Below are 21093 nucleotides of genomic sequence, written 5' to 3'. Positions count from 1 at the left end.
GGCTCAGGAGCAGACTGGCAGAGCTCGGCGTCACAGGAAGGGTCACCTCGGCACGGCACCGCTGGCTGCCGCAGCGCGGCCCCGAGCAGTGTCTGCGCCCCGCGGAGCACATCTCCACCACGATGCCCTCACCGCGCCGGGCTCCAAAGGAGCCCACGCACCAGACAGCTTCAGGGAACAATATGCACTGAACAACAACAATTAAAAGGCTTTTCTTCTTCAACAGGCAGAATATATATATGGTTTATATATACACACTATGTATTTTATATATATATGTATTTTTATATATATTTAAAAGCTAATGAGTCCTTTATTTACTTACATTGCGCTGTGAGCAGTGTGTGATATCTGCATGCCTGCACATCGTACTTGGAGTTAATTTATACATTCCCAGTTGAGATAGCTTTCCCCGCGACAGCCCTGTCAACACAGCGATGACGACTTGGAAACAAACTCTGGATCTCCCTCCTTAGAGCAGCCACCGGTGGGGTTTGCACCACACGCCTGGCTCCAGGCCGCTATTTTAGGCGCACGGTCCTATCTTTGTCCCGGAGGCTCACGAGCAGACGACGTGCTCCCAAAATACCTTCCGCGGGGATCAATGGATGCGCTGCTCGCCAGAGCTGGCGCAGCACTTTGATGCCTGTGAGAAACGCTGCTGCTCAACTGACCTACGCTTTTTTGAGAAATCCAGCTGACGGGAGGATACGCACCGTGGGTCAGCAGCACCAGCGGCTCACCCAGGCTGTGGAGGGAAACCAAACCGCCCCGAGCAGGCTGCGGCACCAACGTCGCAATCAGCCCGGCGGCAGCGCTCGGCCCCAGGAGCTGTCGGCCCCGAGGCTGCGCACATCAGAACACCAGCACCAGGACAAAGCGCGCTCCTGAGGCTGGGGGAGTTCAGCCTCCCTGCGACCACCCGCGTCCTGCCACGCAACAAGTCAGGCGAGGTATTTCACACGGCTCTGGCAATGAAAGGCGTTCTTTTTTGCAAAGAAGGAAAAATCGGGACCAAGACAGTATAAATGAGCGGCTGTTAGTCACACGTGCTTGCGATGTAGATAAATCTGGAAAGGAAAGAAAGAGCCACAAGAGATTCATGAATGCTTGAAGATATTTTTGCCAGAGTAAGCTGGACCCCAGGTAGGAGCAGTGATCCCCTTTGGTTCTCCCCGAAGTCAACAACAAATCTGTTCATTATTTTAGAGGTGTCAGAACAGCCTCACTCAGTGGACAGACTGCACTGACACATCCGAGCGTGCCGAGCATCGCGGGGACCGAGCCTTCCCGCCCGGTACCTGCAGGAGCACGGGATGGATGACCATAACTGCTCAGGATTCACTTCAACTCAACAAGAGAGCAGACCCAAATTCGCAGACAGTGGGGATGTCAAACAGAATTATTCACCAACTTTAACTTCTCTGGGGAAAGCAGACATCCTATTTCTGTGATAAGACATTCTCCTGAACGCGGTTATGTAGCAACTCACTCTGGAAAGACAACATCTCCTGAAAGACTTTAAACACAAGAAGAAGGGAAACCTTGTCTCTATCGCAGCAGCACACAGAGCAGAGGCATCGCCCTCTCCTCCGGCTGCGGCAGGTACCACGGTGGGGTGCAGCCCTCGCCCCGTCACAAACTGCAGCGGCGCGTGCGTGGGGAGCAAGACGACCCTCGGGAGAGCCCCCCTCCTTGCACGGCACAGCACGGCAGCTCGGGGCGCTGGTACCCGAGCACAGATGGCTTGTTGGGCCTGGGCACATCCCCCAGGGCTCCGCATTCGCTCAGCATCCCCGCTGCCAGCATCCAGCACTGCCAGGCTCTGGGGCCGCCCCTCTGCTGGTGCTGGATTTCCCTGGGAATAAACCCCCACGAGAGAGCAAGAGAAGAGCCAGCAACGGAAAACTCCCACCTTGCCTCCTGGAGAGAGGAGGGGGTGAGGCGGGGGTAACCTTTGGAGATGCTGAACAAAGTAAATCCTTAGTAAATCCAAACCAAGGCCAGCGAAAACACTAACTGAAATTATTTCCAAAGTATTATTGAGGGGCAATCAGCGATTGACTTGTTTGTCGATGCTGCTCAACGTTTTGATAAACAGAAGCAATTTGTTCTAGTTAAAAGAAACCTGTTATTTTTTAAATAATTTCACACATTGATCTTTATATCAGAAAGCCATGTAGAAAAATATACAACACGCTGAAAATATTCATTAATCAATCCCTAAGCCTGCCTCGTCACAACTGTGCTTGTTTTGACACCTGCTTGCAATTTTCCTGCTGTGGCATTTAACGTGCAATAAAAACCAATTGAACAAAATGAGCAGTGATTGCAAGTGCCCCAGCACCGTACACTCACCTCGTACTGCACGTACGTACCAGAGCTGACAAGGGAGCTCCGTTTCTTGCTGCCGCTGGGTTTCAAGGAGTTACCGAGTGACTCGAGTGACTATCACAAATCCCCGATACATTAGCGTCCTAGCACTAACCGATAGCTAAGGCAGCTTCTGGATTGCCAGCGGGTCTAACTCATGAAATAGCCGCAGCTGAAGACGGAGAGCTGCGGCCAGCCGGGACGTCTGAGCAGAGCAGCGTGGTACCACCATCACCACCCCGACACCAGCATCTCTTCACCCATCAGCTCTCCCCAGATCGCCCGCCCGCCTGCGTCACCTGTGCAGCTGTGCCTAAGCCTCGGGACTCTCGCGTGACTCCGACCATCCCAGCGCTGCGCCGACAGGCAGTACGTACGTTGGAGGGTAAGCCCAGCGCACCCCAGCCCGCTGCCTGCTCCCCATCACTGCCCACCGCGTGCTGCTTTATCTGCCTCCCCCACAACGGGGGTTCACTTCTTGAACAGGCATCGTTTGCCATTTGGGGAACTCGAAGCGTTGTGCTGAGCTCACAGCAACAGCTCAAGCCCACGCGGCCTTTCCTGGTGTGTTTACTACTGGTTACAGGTGCAACGACCCACGAAGGTAAGCGAAAACATGGCAAGGGCAGACCCAGGAGGTACTCGACTTGCTGAGCCCTGGGCACTGCCGGCGCGACTGGCCAGTCCGCCCGAGCGGGGACAACCCCCAGCCCTTGCGGAGACGCGCGCCCAGCCCCAGCTGGAGCGGTCACCATGTCTTCCCCGTGCTGATGGTCCTGCCAAGCTGCTCTCTGTGCTGGAGGAGCCGCTGATCAACGGCAGTTCAGAGTTTTGAGCAAATCTAGAATCAGGCTTGAATATGAAATTATGGGGACTGCTTGAATGCGTATGAATTATTCATGTGATTACAACATGCGGCATTGAGCCTTTAAAGTGCAAATTATTTGGGACCAGGCTTTAGCCTTATTTTCTGTAAAGCATAAAGTACGTTTTCCTACGGTGCAAACAATCCAAGTCTAATATATATCATTTTCTGTGTTTCCTACTTTCTGGTCTTCCCTGCCAGCTTCCATTAAGACTGAGGAACCCATAAAACATAAAGTGAATGTGCAGTATATAGCTTTCCATTGCATTATATGACACTTGTTTTACAAGGTAATTTAGCATGCTACATACCACAGTTTAAAAAAAGACTTTCAGAAGAGATGTAATATCCTTCTGACAGCAAAATCACACTGAGTCATGGAGGTATTGTTGTGTCCAGCCGACGTGAGCGGTGGCAAGAGGAGATTTACCTGTCGATGGTCTGACTGGGGAGGTGGCTGTGCCTCCTCAGCCAGCGGGAGGGAGGGAGGCAGCCGGCACAGCCCAGCACCGCAGCCGGCACAGCCCAGCACCGCAGCCATGGCTACACCCAGGCAGGTTTGATTTCTCACGGCAGTGGCTTGTGGGTGTCCGCAGCGTGCACTGATGGGGAGTGTCACACCTCGGCAACCGCTTGCCATCCAGTGCTTCCAAAGCGTTTTTCCATACCTGAAATAGCGCAGAAATGGTGGTAGCAACAAAAAGCTATTTGTGACAAAAAGAAATATGTGTTTCACAAAACAGAGAGACTCCTGAGCTGTGCACGTGTACCGTGCCACTCGTGCAGTCGGCAGAAAACAGATTTTGAAGGATCTTGACTTACCCAGATGGTCTCCTGGATGAATAACTGACATCTAATGAATGGGACTTTCCAACCATATAATTTACTCCATTTTTTGGTAATTTTAATTAGCATTCATTGCAGCCCATCCCTCTGCAAGTGTTTTACCTAATGCTCACAGAGAGCTGATTGCTCAGAGGAGGAACCTGAGCTTCAGCCCAAGCCCGCCCAAGCCCCTTCCTTCTGACATTTGTCAGTCCATTCCAGTACTAAACCTAAAACCACATTGGTAATTCTTCAAACGAACATAAACGGGGACCTAAGGAAGTCCTTTCCACATGCCTTTACAGTGAACATCCTGCCTACACGCCGCTAACAGTACATGCCAGTGCGAGGAAGTGTCTTGGGTGTTCAGTTCCTGCACACTGCAACGGTTTCTGGCCAATGTCATTGTCCTCCCAGGCAGTACTGAGTCTCCCTGTTCGCTGCCTTTTCTCCCCACTCTGGGTATGTGAAATATATATGTGATGGTCTTGTGTTGCCACCAGGTAATCCCTCTAAATTCACAGGACATGCATCATAAGCCAGTGTTTTAAGCAGTGATGCCAACCTTTGTTGAGTTGTGGGGTTTGTTTGTTTGTTTGCTAGGAGGTTTTTTGCTATGTGGGTGGGTGTTGCGTTTGTTTTTGGGTTTTTTTTGTCAGGGATTTAACCTGAAGTGAAGAAAGGAAGGAAGAAATAAATATTTTTTTTCTGAGCGAAGACAGCTGTTTTTTTCCTCGTGCAGACCGTGCAGAAAGGGGAGGATCCAAAACAATGCACCAGTATCTATGAAACTACATAGCATCATACCTTTGCATCTTTACTCTTAACCTCCCCGCTTCGCTTCAGAGCTACCCAGCGCACTTCCTCCAGTGCTCCAATACGCTGCAGCCAGCATATTACCCACATACGTATACACGATCACTTGTATCTTTGGACAGCTAGGCTGTAACGAAACAAAAACCTCGGACAACAAGGTAACTTTCTCTGTCGGCAGAGTCTTTTGCAGGTTGGTCTGAAAGGTACTTGGAGCACCATCGGCCTCAGGAGCCCACCATCATCAGCCTCAGGAGCCCACCAGCTCTCTGCTGGTGCCACTAGATCCAAATAAGTATATTTTTTTGAAATAATAAATGAAATGTATCAGCTTCCAGAACCATCAGTTGGGCTGTAAATACCTAACGCCGCTGTCCAATTCAATTGCACAGCACGGCTAACCATCAGCCTGTAAGGGCTGAGCGCGCACAATCAAATCAGCGAGCCGCCGAATTCTGAACATCATTCAGTGCCTGCATCTCTCTACTAGTCCCAGGTATTGGAAAAGACCCCGAACAACAGACTAGATGTAAATTAGCACATCAACATTCACACACTGTCATATCCCATTGCTTAGCAGTATTCAGAGCCGTCTGTTCCCACACATCCTAACCACTTTTAACTTTCCGTAACTGTCACCTAAAGCAATTTAATTCCTGAAGAACAGTGGGACAGGGAAAGAGGACACTGACATTTATCTCCTCTTATTAGGAGAAGCCAAGCCGCTCGCGAGTTATCCCACCTCTCTCTGCTTGGGGAGATAAATGCCAAACCAGAGACTCCCCATCTCCGCGGCTCTCCCCGCTGCACACCTCTCTATGCGCCGGATTTACACCCCACCCGCCGTCCCTCTGCTGCCGCACCACGTCACTGCTTGGTAACTCGCAGCCACGCCGCAGGACGGGAGGCTGTTGTTCATGGTTAATGTAGGTGCCTCGTTACGGGAGCCTAGGACAAGGTGGTATAAACCACACATTAACAAAAACCACAGCTGTGAGACGCTTCGTAGGCTGCTGAATGACAAAGTGTTTGAAACTGCGGCTGGAGAGCAGGTCCATGGAAAAGAATGGGAAAAGTCGTACCTGCTTTTACATCTCTCATGGCGACCCTGAACAACGGGCTCAGCAGCTTCCCCTGCCCGAGCACGTGCAGGTGGGCCACGCTCACAGAGACTGTCGTGGCCACGGTGAGCGGAAAGACCAAGTCCTGGCCCAGGGGCACAGGAACACCGGTGCAAGCAAGCAGCTTTGTGCCACACAACCGTTACGCACCACACTCAACGTCAAGCATTCCCACAAGAAATAAAGTGATATTTCAAAGGAAACACAGGTTCTCCCCTACGTGCGTGGAGTTGCGAGCACGCCCCACGCCACGCTCCCCGCCTCCAGCCGATGCTCTACACGCGATGCCCTGTCGGGGGGGAACTGAACCAGCTGAAGGCATCTGAACCTGCTTAACACCTCAGAACCCAAGTTTCGTATCATAAAAGTACCAGACCACAAAAAAAGCAACTTTTTCATTTCCGGGAAGGTTTTACATGTGAAGCAACACACGCTGACATTCTGCCAGCCGCAGCATGAGATGATGCTGTGAGTGCCTTCACAGCCAGGCACTGACAGTGCTGGTGTCTACGAGCAACCTGGCACCATCAGCTCCATTGCCTTGGAGCTGCAGCCCCGGAAAGCACAGCTGCAGGCACCGGTGGGAAGGCCAGCAGAGCGGGAAAGGTCACCATGCCCGCACCAGGAAGGTGGTTAGATCCATAGCAGTGCGTTCCTGCAAGTTATCCTGAAATCACAGAAAGCTCGTTTTAAGCTGATTGTGAGGACTGTGGCCTTTACAGAATAGACCAAGTACTAATTTGGTCTAACGTTTTACCTGAACTGTACTTCCAAAGGCTCTTTCTTGACTGCTCTTTTCGCTCCCTATCAGTCAAGTGTCCCATGAATTGCGGTTGGGTTTGTTAATTTTTAATTCCTTGGCCTCACGCAAGCAGCCTCAGCCGCCCCCAGGGTTTGCTATACCCTGTTTATCTCTGCAGCTCTCCCATAGACGCGTGAGCCCCCGAGGCCCCGCAGGACCTTGCGTCCTCACCTCCAGAGGATGCCACAGCAGGAAGGACGTGAAATCCCCATCCAGCGCCGTTCGGCACCGAGGGGCAGGTCATGCTGTGCGGGTCCTGCGGGATGGCATGTCCCCTCCGGCTGCATGCTGGCCGAGCCAGACTCAAGTGTTCGGGGTCTGGCAGCGGGGAAGGAGGAGGAGGAGAAGGACGGTCCTGCCAACCTGGTGTCGCGAGCCTGCGTTTGCCTAAGAGCAAATGAGTGCCCAAAGGGAGCCGGCCGTGCGCTGAGCTGCCGCAGCCCTCGCTTCCCCTCTGCCTCCCGCACGCTGCCAGGGTGGGTGGGCTGAGAGCCAGCACCTCTGCAGGCAGAGACCCAGCAGGCTCAGCACGGGCACGCTGCACGCATCGGCCCCTCAGGACACCACCTCAAGGGTGCGGAGACACCAGTGGTGCTCAAACGCCCACCCCTGGGGACCCCCCCGATGCCTGAGAGCATCGCCGGCGCCTGCCGCGGCTCACCCCGGCCAGAGGACACCGCAGCCCCGCTCCCCAGAGCAGAACCCACGCAGACGCTGCACTCGATTCGGAGAAACGACGCGTATGGCTGTCTAGGCCAGTTCTGTCCTGCGTGCTGGACCCCCATGAAACGCACAAGGAGGAGAGCTTGCCCCTCGTTTATGCTACCGCTGCGGTGGCCAGCGGGCATTGCCCCATGAGCACACCGGGCAAATGGAGGGGAGGGAAGGGGCTGGGGGGAGGAGGGCGCACACAGCCCCGTGCGGCCCCGGCCACGACTCCGCCACAGACCCCACCTGCACCCCGGTTCATGGTGAACCCGTAAAATGGGAAATGGCAGAGCAAACGTGAAAACACTACAAGGATCTGAAAGAACAAAATACATAGTGAAATGCTGGAAACATGAAATTCCCCGTCTCTATGCATATTGTATTCTCTCCACAAAAGGCAGTTTATAGTTTTGTAAGTAGTTGTAAACTAGAAGATTTAAACAAAAATATAGTTTCTTAAGCCAACACAAGTGAAAGATAAAGCATGGTCTTAGGTAAGGAACAGCAACGGTTTTCCATAACTGCAATTTTCAGTGTTCAAAGGGAGACGCTTTGTCCCCTTTCACCAGTGCAAACCCAGAATGTATTCTCTTCAGATTTCTTCCAGCGCTATTGAGAACGGACCATGGTCTTCAGCGTGGAGAGTGACAGCCAAGTTATTAATTATTTCTAAAGGAGAAAGAGAGCCAGCAACCCAAATGTTGTGCTTATTACCACACGCTCTCATGACTTGCAGTTACAGAGTTCTCTGGATTTAACCTACTTCTGTGTTACACGACACGCTGAAAAGCTTCACGTGTGGAAAAATGTTCAATCCTTAGGCTGAACAAGGAGCATTGGCTCTGCTGGGGGGGGTGGGCAGCGAGCGTGTGGCAAGAGCTTGTCTCTGGGCAAAGCACACACAAAAAGCCTCGGATCCGGGGGAAGCAAGATCTAAAGCAAAAACAAAGCACCGCTGACAATACTAAACACAGCTTTTCTGACACCTCCTTGTAATTCCCACTCCCTCCTCCCCCCGCTTACTTACTTAGTTACCACTTTGATAGTACATAAAAGCTTTTTTCTCTTGTTTTTAAATAACAGGGAAAGGCATCTGTGCTCCCAGCCCACAGCCACATAAAAGTCAGGCTATGAAAAAAGTTTGCCTTGCAATCTGATCAGTGATTACTTATTAAAGTAATTTGCAGAGCATGGAAGCTTAACACATCTGTATCTGACCCTAAATAAATAGCATTTGGGATTTTATAACTGCCTTATTGGGCATTACTCCATAGTTTTCCCATCAAAAGGTCCATGTTTCCCGCCCAGGGCTCGAAATCCCTGCCCAGCTGAGATGACGAAGCCAGGCAGAAGAACCAGTGCCGAGCACCCAGCCGCGAGAGGAGCCAGCGCCAGGCAGCTGCGCCCCACCGGCGAGCCCGCCGCGGCACGAGGAGCGCGGTGGTGGCGGCTGGAGCAGGGACGGTGCTGCAGGGCAGCCCCAGGGACCAGGGGACCCAGCCAGGCCATGCTGGAGGGGCTGAAAGGGCAGCACCCGCTTCATGACACGCAGCAACTTAAGAGAGGGGGACCACTTCTCCTGGTCCCCGGGTCAGGGCCGGCACTGTCCCATCTCGCAGGTCCCTCTCCTGGCAGCGCAGTGGGACACCCCCAGACCTGGGGCAAACCTGGCGGGAGGGTTTGGGCCACGTCAGAGGAAGCGAACACATGATGAGGTCAGGCTTTGCTCCCCGTCCTCTTCACGTCTCTGTCGCTCCGACACCCCCAGCAGTCTCGCAGCGTGCCCTGGAGGTCCCAACCCTGGAACAAACAATGATGGAGGAGAATCCCAGTCTGAAAAACTAACATCTAGCGCTGTGGAGAACGCCGGACATCTTGCTCCCATCGGATCGGAAAACAGCAAGTAAAAGGAAGACTGTAAACAGCTCGCCAACCTGTGACAATTGCACTCTTGACTTCAGAGTGACGTAAGCTGACGATGACACGTGGGTCTGAGAGTCATCCCCAAATCTGCAGCGGGAGGCACCCAGCAGCACCCAGCCAGTGCAGGCTCAGCGGAAGGCAGCTGCAGGACGGCAGGTCAGAGCGAGAGGCAGGTTTGGCACCAGCACACGCAACGGTTCATTCTCTGTACACCTAACAGCTCCACAAACGGAGCGCTCCGGTTCTATCTCACCAGGTCACCTGGGTGAGGCAGGAGGGATGCACACTCTGGTGTGTGTGTAACCCTACAGCCTGCCAACACACGGTTTGAAATTAAAATGGGGATTATTTTAAGCACGTTCCCCCAGGTTTTGCAGCTTCTCGCCCGTTTCCATGGGGACAGGCGCCGTGCCGCGCAGCTGCCGAGGCTCTCCAGCATCCCGCGGTCCCTGCGAGGAGGAGGCCGGCGGGGAGGCAGAGTGGGGATCGTCCCTCCAGCGCTGCTCGGGCTTCAGGAGCCCCCCGGGCCCAGCACGTCCCTAAAGCTGGAGCACTCCAGCAAACTGAGTGGCTAGAAAACAGCTTCAAGATGCGCAACAGTTTTCTTGCTTTACCACAGAAACACATTTTTACAGAACAGCATTTCCCAGCTTGGAAACTCGCAGCGGGCATTCGCAGAGAGGGTCTTTTACCAGTTTTAGACCCTCATCTGCTAACACGTCCAGCCAGGGGACAGACATCGCTGGCCAGCGCTCAGGACAGTGTCCCAGGGCCAACAGAAGGCAACCCAGAGGCTGTGAAGGCAGAACGACCCCAAGCGAGGAGGGGGCGTCCACCCACCCCACAGCCCCAAAACTCCAAAGCCCCACAGTCCCACACCTCCCAGGCCGGGGCTTTCCCTCCTCCCTGGCCCCTCGCCCTGCACATCCCCCTGAACGCTCCCGCCTGCCCTTGCAGTTGGGGTTTTTCCTCCTCCAAACCCCAGTCTGGTGCCTCCTCCCAGTATTATCTGAGCCAAAGAATTTCAAACGGAGATTGCTCCCTGCGAGGGGAAACAACCACCCAGCATCATTTCACCTGACCCACAGACCAGCCCTGAGTACGTGCCCCTCTGAGGCGGGCTGGTTACCTGCGGGCTGTACAACTGGGAGCTTGCCTTAAAAAGTTGATTTTGATGCAAGTAGGATAAAGCCAGGAGAGTGCACTTGACCCCCTTACAAAAAGCCATCTGCACTCCAGCAGTCAGTCAAATAAGGGACAGGTAAAGAAGTGATCCAGACAAAATACTAATCACGATGAAAGTAATTGGGCTGCAGCATTAAAGCCTTGTAACTCAGATGGAAATCCAATTCAGTGTCAGGAAACAGGCAGAAAGCCCTCGGACCACTCACCTCGGTGTAGCGAAGGAACAGCTCAGCAGAAAGCAGCAGATGGCTCTACATATTCTCGTGTATATTTACACTTTTTTAGTAAACCACTTTGATTCAGGAGAAGCCACTACCAAACGCACTCTTGAAATTCCTCTTTAGATATAACTGCATGTAAAGATACATCATGCTGTGTTTTCCCCCTCTCTCATGGAACACAACTGCGGGCAATGCTCATAGCACTAAGTGTAAGCGTGTCTTGTATTTCCTGTAACTCAGCCCTGTTTCCCAAGTCCTAGCAACTCTGCTAAATGTTTTTTTAAATATCTGGGTTGAAACATTCCCGTTGGCTTCACAATCATGGGTTTTTCCCAAATAGTATAAAAATACATTTATTTTTTTTAAAAAGAGGGGGGGCCATAAATAAAACCTGCTTGGCCATTTCCCAGAAGGACAATAGAAAACACCTCCTGCCCACACAAAGAACAAGCCTTGCGACCGCCGTGCTGAGATGCTGCAGTGCCACGGAGAGCCGATGGTTCGCAACAGGCAGAGGCGGCTGGCACCCGCGCTGGGCCTTCTTCAGCGCCGGCGAGCGCATTCACTGACCAGGGAAGAAGCTTTTCAAAGATTCTTACAGGTATAAATAAGAAACACTAAAAAGCCCTTACAGACAAAGGCCTGTTTTTCCTGATGGAAAACAGCACACGGCAATAATGAAAGATCTACAAGGGCACTATGATTCCCTGCAGCTTACTGAGGCCACCTTACTCCAGCACACCACAACTCTGAGTGCTCAACCTTGCAGCCCTTCTATTCTTTTTCCTGTCCTTTTTATATTATTTTTATTTTTTATTTTTTTTTATTCCCCCCCCCCCCCCCATTCATTAACTTCCTCTGTCCAGAAACAAGGTACAATGTACCTCGCCAAAAACTAGCTGTCAAAAAGGCATCACTAGGCAGCATCTCTAGCTGGACAGGCTGGAGCTTGCACCCAAGTGGTGCGTATGCAGCGGGTACTGAACACGCCAAGTTTTCTGGGCAAATGGAAGCAGCCGAGGCTGATGCTCGCGAAGCAAGGGGAACTGATCTCTCACATACCAGTGCTTTCTGGAAGCACGCACAAAACACACAGATGCTCTCCTTTCAAAGTCAGCTTTTCTATTAGTTGAATCCCAACTCCAAAATGCTCAGAAATATTTCAAAGGTTGTATGTGCAAACATGAAACAGCAAGCTGTGCACGCTGCAGCCAAGTACAGTACCAAAAGAAAGATGCACCGTCCCCCTCCCCGCAGCTCTGATGAAATGCAAAGGACCGGTCGCACTTGGCTGCATCTGGCTGCGCAGTCAAGAGAAGTTACCTGAACCGGGGGAAAATTGGGGGGCAGGGGACAACACAGCACTGGGAAGGGAAGGGAAGGGAGGAGGGAGCAGGATAGCTGTTCCTTGGGCACAACTCTCTGTAGCACAACTCCACATCACCCTGTCCCTGGATGGAGCGGACCAGCGCTGCACCCAGGCTGCATCAGCACCGACCTGCCCGGGGCTGATCCCTGCTGAAGCAACGAGTTTGGTCCTAGCATTAACAAAAAAGATGCTGAGAAACCAGAGATGGCTGAGAGAAGAGCCACAGGACAGACTCAGGAATATGAAGTTTACCCTCGGAGTCGTGGACTCAGAGCGCTCAATCCATGCATCCCACCGACGAGGATGCCGGCAGCCGCGGTCCCAGCTGGCTGCTACACTGAGACAGGGGCACGACAACAGACACTCCTCCGGTTTAGCAAGGTGAGATCCAACAGCGGGAAGCTGGGGTTGGACAGACACAGACTGGGGAGAAAGGGTGATTTCTGACTCCGAGGTTAACAGCAGATGTTAACTGCTGGTTAACATCTCCAGGGCCAGGCGTTTCACACCGAGAGCAAACGCATTACTGCCCACTCCCAGGAAAGCCCCCCGCACCCGTTTGACTTGAGGCAATAATTCCCGTGAAGATCTGAAACCAGTCCCAAGGAAGGAAGTCAGGGAAGAGGACTGTAAGGGTTTTCTTGCCTCAAAAATCTACACATTTGGAGTTTGATTCATCTGAGGGTAAATACTGGGCCTTGTGTTACCACTCAGTAGAATAAATGTTAACCTTCTATTTACATACACCCTGTCATAATTAAAAGGGATTAACCATTGGATTTAGAGTCAAATTATGTATCTATAATTTAGATATATTCTTGTACATCCATCACTGGGAACTACCTATGGATAAAATTTCAAACACCAATCTACCTTTTTCCTTTTTTTAAAAAATTTATTTCACTTTAAATTGTCATCACTAGTAATTCTTCCACATTATGTCATACACCAAAGTATTAAGTGGCTTCTTTATGTAAGGAAGTTATTAGAATGTCTTAAGAGATCTCCATAGCAACCATGCCCTGCCAGTAAATATGAGTGCACCAGAACAACACTGTAATTGCTCTGAGCGCACACTAACGAGCAACGATGAAAACACACGCAATATTAAGGAAGTAATATCCTAATAAGTCTCTGTTATTGCAAGAGTGCTGCTTGAAAATATCTTACGAGATGTTATCAGGGTTTTGTCAATGGTCATTCACCTGCAAAGCTCCATTTCCCTATAATGGCTGTACACGGGCTCAGTTCAGAATGAAACTTTGTGAATTACGTAGCAAAGCCTCCCATTTAAGTGTTTTTACTTGGCTCACTTGCTGTTCCTGCTGACCCACCACATCCAAGGTGACACATTTGCACTTTGAGCACAAAATCCAGGTAAAGTCCTCCGGAGCCGCACACACCCAGCAGCCACATCAACCCAATCTCACGCACACCGTTATTATAAAGGGACAGGGGGGTTGGACGGATTTTGCAGTTCCTTCCAACAGCAATTTTGCTGTTGTGCCCCTCAGGCAGTGAGGTGTCATTCCAACAGATGTTTCCTCTACACTGCTTGTAGTAAGAGATGCGAGGGTTAACAACTCAACGTTATGCTCTGAATTGCTAATAAATACTTGTTGGTGATACCAACTAGCTACTTCTCCAGTAAAAGTTTACCTGATTGAACTCCCCTTCAGCTGTCAGAAGCGGCACAGACAGTCTCAGGTTTGATCACCCTCACCGAGGGGATGCCAGCAGACCCACTGCTCATGTAAACTAGAACATTACCGTGCCTTGAAGGCTCAAATTAACATACACATTTAACTCCAAGTTTACCTAGTGCACAATTCCAGCACCCTGAGCACCCGGGGATTTTTGCCATCGCTCAGTTGGTGTCCTGTGGCCAACACGGCATTCTTCGCACACCGGGAGAGCTCCCAGCCACTCAGTAGCCGGTCCGCTGGCCTGACCCCTCTGCTGAGTCTTCCCCCACCCAAAATTTCCTTCCGTTGGTTCTCTGAAATTTCACCCTGCATCTGAGAAGTCTAATGCAACTGTGGTATTTCCCGATGTATTTCTACAAAAAAACTTGTATTTTGGGAAAAAAAACCCAAACCAGCCTTTTTGCACAGAGTAGTTTTTAAGAAGTTTGACGGCCAGCTGCACTTGATCTTTACTTGTTAAAACCTGAGATTTCCTTGCACAGACTGAAACGTCATTGCTAACTTGTCCCCTCACTGCCTGCTTCCAAGTTACCCACTATTTTAATGACAGCCGCCCCGTTTCTGCCGGGGGTTCCGCGGAGAAGCAAGACCCGGCCGGCAAACCGGTGGCCAGCTCCGCCGGGGCGGGACGCGGCGGGACCCGCCGGGCCGGGCGGAACGGGGCTCAACAGGTGCGGGGCAGGGCCCCCCGGGGCAGGGCCGGGCCCCCCGGGGCAGGGCCGGGCACCCCGGGGCGGGACATCGCGGGGCTGGGCATCGCGGGGCTGGGCAGGGCACCCCGGGGCCGGGCACCCCGGGGCAGGGCCGGGCACCCCGGGGCGAGGCAGGGCATCCCGGGGCTGGGCAGGGCACCCCGGGACATGCCGGCCCACACTCACCGTCCTCCCGCTCGTCGAAGACGGGTCTCTTGGAGGAGGAGGCGCTCGCTCCCATCCTCTTCTTCCACTTGCCCCAGTGAAACATCGGGGCGAGGCGGATGGCATGCCCTGCGCGCTGCTCCCCGCCGGCCCGGCGGCTCCCGCGGGCGGGACCAGGCGCTGCGAGCCGCCGCCAGCCCCCGCCGCCGCCCTCACCCGCCCCGCGCCCCGGCGCCGCCCGCCCGCATGGCAGCGCCCGGCGCCGCCGCCTCCCGTCCTCCTGCCCGCGGCGGCTGCCGCAGCGCGGCGGAGCGGAACCGAGCGGAGCGGAGGGGAGCCGAGCCGAGCCGAGCCGAGCCGGACGGAGCGGCGGGGAGCCGGGCGGCTGCAGCGCCGGGAGGCGGGAGCGGAGCGGAGCGGAGCGGGGCGGCGGGGCGGGCAGGGCCGCCCCCAGCGCAGCGCCCCCGGCGGCGGCGGGAGGGCAGCGGCACCGCCCGCAGGTGCGGCCGGGCCGGGCCGGGAAGCGGGTCCCGCCTCCTCCTGCTCCTCCTTCTCCTCCTCCTCCTCCTCCTCCTCCGCCCCGGCGCCCGGCGGAGGGGCTGTGGAGCGGGGCGTCACCGGGGAGGGCCGCTCGCCGCTCCCCGCTCCCCTCCGCGGCCCGCAGCTCCGTTCACCAGGCACGGGTCTCTGGCAGGGGCCGCGCCGGTGCCGCAGGACGGGGCCGCGGGGTGTGACCACGGCACGGCAGCTCCCCGCCGCTCCCCGGGACCGCGCCGAGCCCCGAGCTGCCCGGTTCCCTGTGCCCGGACCGGCCCCGCAGCGAGCCGTGCCGCCCGGAGCGGCCCCGGGGACCGGTCCTGCCCCACACCTACCGCTCCCGCTGCCTCGGGGGCATCTTCCCTGTCACCAGCTATCTCTCGCGGTTCGGTTATTTTTAAACTCATACATAAACATCGCAACCGCTGTGAAAGGCAATCATGTTATATTATGGCCAAGCCTTTTACCAGCATTCGGCTGTTATTTATGAAAGCGCAAATAGCTCATCTTAAATCAGTCACTAGTACTCGCTACTGAGTTTCAACCTTATTAATGTGAAGACAGCAGCATTGATTTTTATTCAACTATTGTAATAAAATAAGGACTTGATTTAAATTAGCGGGTAGCTTGGAAAGTCGGTGTTTTTCTCGTATAGAGATTCCACTGCGTTTCAGAAGCTTCCTCACTATGGAGATCTTTATTGCACTGTGTCTGAAGATGTTATATGGGAAGTTTCAACACAGAGAAGAAAAACAAGCCTGACGTTGGTAGTTTAGGCCTGAAATGATGGTTCTCACTGATCAGTGCAACGAGTGCAATGCAAGAAACCAGTTAGAAAAATAATTAGCGCCTGAACCTCCATGTTTTCCCCAGGTAGAACACGATGGATGGAATCCCCAGGTCTCCTCAGTACACATTACAGGACACCACCGCTCCATCCAGCCCTGCATCAGGTGATGCTCAGCCAGCGTGGCGTGGGCTGGTCCCTGTGGATAACCTCTGCGAGTGGCGGGGAGCCCCAGCTTGGAGGAGAGCTCGGGGACACACAGCCGCCAGGCCCCGTGGCTGCTGGGGAGCAGCATCGCAAGCACCCCGAGGAGGAGCAGAGGCCCGCAGCCAGATGTTCCACGGCCTCTCAGGAACCGCACCTCCCCGCTGTGCTGCCAAGTCCCTCACTTGGCTGCTTGAAGCCTCCACGACTTGCTTCATAACTGTAAACCAGACAGTGACTCAGATGCCTCGTTCTCCCAGGAGCATGTCCAGATCATTATTTTCCTCCATAAACTACTGGGCCTGCGACTTTACTTTCAAGTAGTCAGGAGAAAAGCGTGGCCCACAGCCACTCACACAGTTTGCCAACACACGAATAGCAAAGTATGCAACGGTTCCGTTCTGCTGCATGAACTGTTAACACACCGGAGGGTGAGCTCTAATGAGGAGCCTTATGCTGCATTTTTGTTCTGTGCAGCACTACGTAATGGAAAAGCCGCATTGCCTAAATAATCAGTGTTTGTATCTCACCAGCTCTAGAGAGTTCCTGCTCTTTTCTCGGTGATAAAACTTGGGATTGCTGCAGAGCTCCTCAGTACAAGAATTCGTCCCAAGTCGCTACAGGCTTTGCAGAATGCTGAGCTGTAACATGCTTGTGATGCCGGTTTTTATGGCTTGTTGAATTGAAATGTCTCACGGAATGTCTAATTAAATGCGTCTCTCAGAAATAATTTACTATGTTAGCAGAGCACATCAGCAATGCCAGGGCGAGTGACAGCTCTTTAGCCATTAGATTGTATCTGTTACACCATCAGTAAATACTTTCATAATTTCTGAAATGCTACTTCCTAAGTTTTAATTTAAAATTTATGCTGTTTTCTTTCATAGCATGTTTTGAAATGGATATGTTAGTTATTGTACTCTTTACAGAAAATTTTCTAGGAGTTAGTCATTATTTAAAAGAGGCTGAAAGTTGTAAAAGGATTACAATTGAAGGGTGTAATTTAAGAACAGTTTTCCAAAGGCAAAGAATAGTTCTTAAAGAATATTTCTTTGAGAAATCAGAAAGAATTGCTCTCAAATAAAAAGATAGAACACTTTTACACAAGACAGTAATTTTTGCTTTGTTTAGGGATAGGTTTGTCTTTAAATATACTGCAAATCTCTGAGCTATCAGCTTTCATTCCTTCCTTTCTCTTTCCCTTACATTCTGTAGGAAAAGTATGAAAGATGCCATTACACAGCTTCAGCCTCTCTGCCAGTCAGTTGTCATTTCTCTCATTCTCCACTAATATTTGGACAAATCCATAGCACAGAATCAGGCTTTTTTTGAGAAGTTTGCAAGATGTATATGTAGGAAAAAAGAGTGAGAAATAAGGATGTGATGGTCCAATACCAGAGGAGGGTTTCATTCCACCACATTCCTTGATTCCTTTACCTGCGAAATGGAAGAAGGTGCAGCATGGCACTTTAATTTTTGCTTCACTAGAAATGTAATAAGCAGTTTTACCTTCAAAAAGATAAGTCGAATAGGACAGCAATAAAAGGCCTTGTAAGTTGATTTGGGGTTTTTTTACTGCTATTCAGAGCACTACTGACTAAGTGCTGCTCAGAATTCTTGACAGTAATACGTGCTAATTAAAACTAGGTCTTCTCGTTTACTCCTGCTTTCTAGGAAGTCAGCTGTAGGCACACATACATGTCCTAACAAACACCTGACAGATCCCAAGAAAACGATCACCTTGCTATCATCCTCATGATGAGGTCTGCCCGTGCACGAGGCCCGTCTATGGCACAGCCAAGACAATCAGAATTTCAGCCTTGTTTTATAAGGGAAGAACTACCAGGTATATAACCCATCCATAACCACAGAGGCTTTTCCCTACTCCAAATGAAACAGGAGGAGCTGCCCTGACAGCCACCAGAGTTTGGTCCTGTGCCCATTACTCAGCGCGGCAGCTGCGGACTTCTCCTTGGGGTCCCACGGGAAGGAGGGGCTGTGGTTGAAACCTAAGCCTCATTTCAATCTAAATTATAATACTGAAATTGGCAGAATGTTACCTTGAATAGAAAACCAGGTGAGGTTTATCATTAACTGAATCGGACAGCTCTTGTCAGGTGTAAATTCTTCTGATTTTTGCTCTCTGCTTTGATTTGGGAGAGCATATTCTTACTCTAAATACCAAACCTGGTGTTTGGAGAGTGCTGTGCCGTGCTGGTGCCTTTTGAACTGCCACCAACAAAGACGATAGAACCAAGAAAAAAGAGAAAAAAAGAGTTTAGAAAGACGTCTGTGGCACGGCAAAGAATCCCGGCCACTAACAACAGTGCTTGGCTGTATTTTGCCCTTGGAAAATCTGGTTTATCTAAATTGTTCGTGAAGTTCCAGTTTGAAAAACAGTATTTTTGCTTGTGATCTTAAGTCACATCTGACAACATCTGAATGACGAAAAGGTGAATGTGTTGGAGGGGAAATGAGAGACATACGAACATTGACTTTGGAGAATGTGTGGAAGGAAAAGGGGAGAAAAACAAGCTCTACGTGTACTCTCGAGTAATTCAGACGGAGCTCCATACCAACAGAGATTGAGAGAAGGATGAAATGCTCACTGTCTTGGATCAGTTTGTCAACCGGAGAACGCTGGGTCACGATTGCTCGTGCACAATCATTTACAATAGTGCAAAATTAGTGCCCAAAATAGCAAACATGGCCCTTCTGCCTTCTGTCAGACAACAGTATTTGCTCTCACCCACAGTGCAAGTGTGATGGAGGTTCAAGCAGACAGGTCTGCATTACTTCTGTAGCAGAATTGTGTTCATTTTCTACTTCTAAAACTTGAAAACAGGGTTCCCTTTCTGTTGAGTGGGCACTCATATCTGATACTGCTATCCAAAACCAGTGCCGTAACATGCAGTGACAGATGTTGACCCCTCAGTGAACAACTGCACGTCAGGAGTATCAACGTAGATTACTCACGATAGTGTCACAATTACAGTCATCTTATGAAAAAGTCATTCAGTAATGGATATTAATCCTGCAGGAGAGAAAAGTAAGACACATAAACTGCTCTGTGCGGTCCAACATAGGAAAGGGAAATGGGGAGAGTTCTGCTTTCTTACATATCCTGGTCTCCAGGGAAACAGAGATCCACTTTGGTTTTGAAATGAGGAAGTTTAATTAAAAGCTGACTTTTACGATAATATATTCTTCAAGAGGTCTTTGGATGTAACTCTAACTACATTTCTAAGGGGAAAATGCGCAGCCTGGGTGACCAAAGAGGTTCTTAGGAACAGCCTGTTCTTGAAACCACTAAGAATTCCATACTTTTTTTTTTTCCTCTCTTCCACTTTCCATTCTTCTTTTTGTGTTTTATATTTTACTAAAACACAACTGGGCATTTTACTAGTGAAGGTCTCGGGGACACTATATGCATGTCTGTTTGTCCCTGGAAACTTTCATATACAACAGATCTGATGATTTTCTTAAATTAGAAAAGAAAGAAAAGCTGCTAGAAGGTTCTAATCTTTCTAGGAAAAGCAGGAGAAAAGCCTTAGGCAAGCCAAAACTAACTTTTGTGGTCAGGAGCATGTACAAAGTCCATGCAGTCCGCCGTCCTGCCTGATGAAAGCTTGCTAGCGCCAGGTATTGCGGGAAGGGGATGGCACAAGACCTGCAACGTAGTCAGAGGTGCAGTCATCAGCACTCCAAACCGCGCCTCATCCCGCTTTCTTGTTGTGGAAACGGATTCAAACCTGAAGCACATCCATACATACTGCACTTCAAGGCATATGATGGTGGAAAATCAGCTGATTGAAGCATACGTGAGTACTGATAGACTGTAGATACGGTGCTATGCAATAGCCCTCTTGCAGCCTTGGAAAGATGAGGCTTGCCTGACTGTTTCACCTGGGTGTAAGCAGAGACTTGCAAAAGGCAGAGCCACCACTCGTATGTTTGGAAGCGTTTGTCTTTTCCCATCTGTGTTTACTTTTGCATATTTTCTCTTTTCTCACGGATTCCAAGAGATTGGAGTTTTCTTGCATTTTACCAGCCATGAAATCATCTCTAACTTTACGGAATTACATATGCTGAACCAAACTCAGTGGGTTTTCATATCATCAGTACCACCTATGTTGTGTCTCATCAAAAACTCACTGACATTCAACAGGCAAAGCCAACGTGCATTCAGTTCACTGGGAGATGTGATACCTGTTCTAACCTAGGACAGGCCAAATACATTCTTTATGAAATTCCAGGATTATTCTTTCAATTAAAGGATTCATATCAGGGATTATTTCATCCAATTGTTCTCAAACGTCTCGGTTCTGCAAGTGAATGAGTATCCTTTGAGGAATGACTGATCTATCTCATTCCCAAGTATTGTGAGCTGTATATTTTACATCATGATAAAATTAGTATGAGGGAAACTGAAGATAATATTTCAACTTTTCTTTGTTAATCTCACACTTCAATTAAGCAGTATGGATCCTGCAGTTTACCTCTTTATGCTGTACTCTCCTGCTAGTCATTACTTAGGGTTCCCTTTCTCCTCTTTTTACTGGTTGCATGGAATGGTGATCATTTTCTTCTTTCATCACTGTAAATCAGGATCAAGCTCCCTGGTATCAGTGAAATTATCCTGAATAAACCTAGTGTAAATAAAAATAGAACTGCCTGAAGTAGCATTACATTCTTAATGGTTATCTCTTCTCAGTGAGCTGATGAAAATGGTTTCTAAACAAAAATGCTACCAATTATCATAAAACTGCAAGGGAGGCAAATATTATAAGACACTCC

At 50.7% G+C, this 21093-nt stretch overlaps 1 protein-coding gene across 3 annotated transcripts in view; it reads right to left on the bottom strand.

Annotated features, from left to right (window-relative positions):
* Positions 1 to 15201, bottom strand: part of STK32C (serine/threonine kinase 32C) — a 92010-nt gene extending 76809 nt beyond the window's left edge. The window contains exon 1 of one of the 3 annotated variants that reach the window (XR_012836264.1): positions 14790 to 15201. Coding sequence is in view for 2 of the 3 variants with exons in the window: in XM_075757571.1 (XP_075613686.1) it covers positions 14790 to 14894 (105 nt within the window). In the remaining variant the exon portion in view is untranslated. The remainder of the gene's footprint in view (positions 1 to 14789) is intronic. The other 2 variants (XM_075757571.1, XM_075757570.1) reach the window with 2 other exon arrangements.
* Between the last annotated feature and the right edge of the window lie 5892 nt (positions 15202 to 21093).

The sequence above is a fragment of the Balearica regulorum genome, chromosome 7, assembly GCF_011004875.1.
Source record: "Balearica regulorum gibbericeps isolate bBalReg1 chromosome 7, bBalReg1.pri, whole genome shotgun sequence".
NCBI lineage: Eukaryota > Metazoa > Chordata > Aves > Gruiformes > Gruidae > Balearica > Balearica regulorum.
The sequence above is the reverse complement of the archived record's forward strand: the minus strand, read 5'-3'. Positions and strand labels throughout refer to the sequence as shown.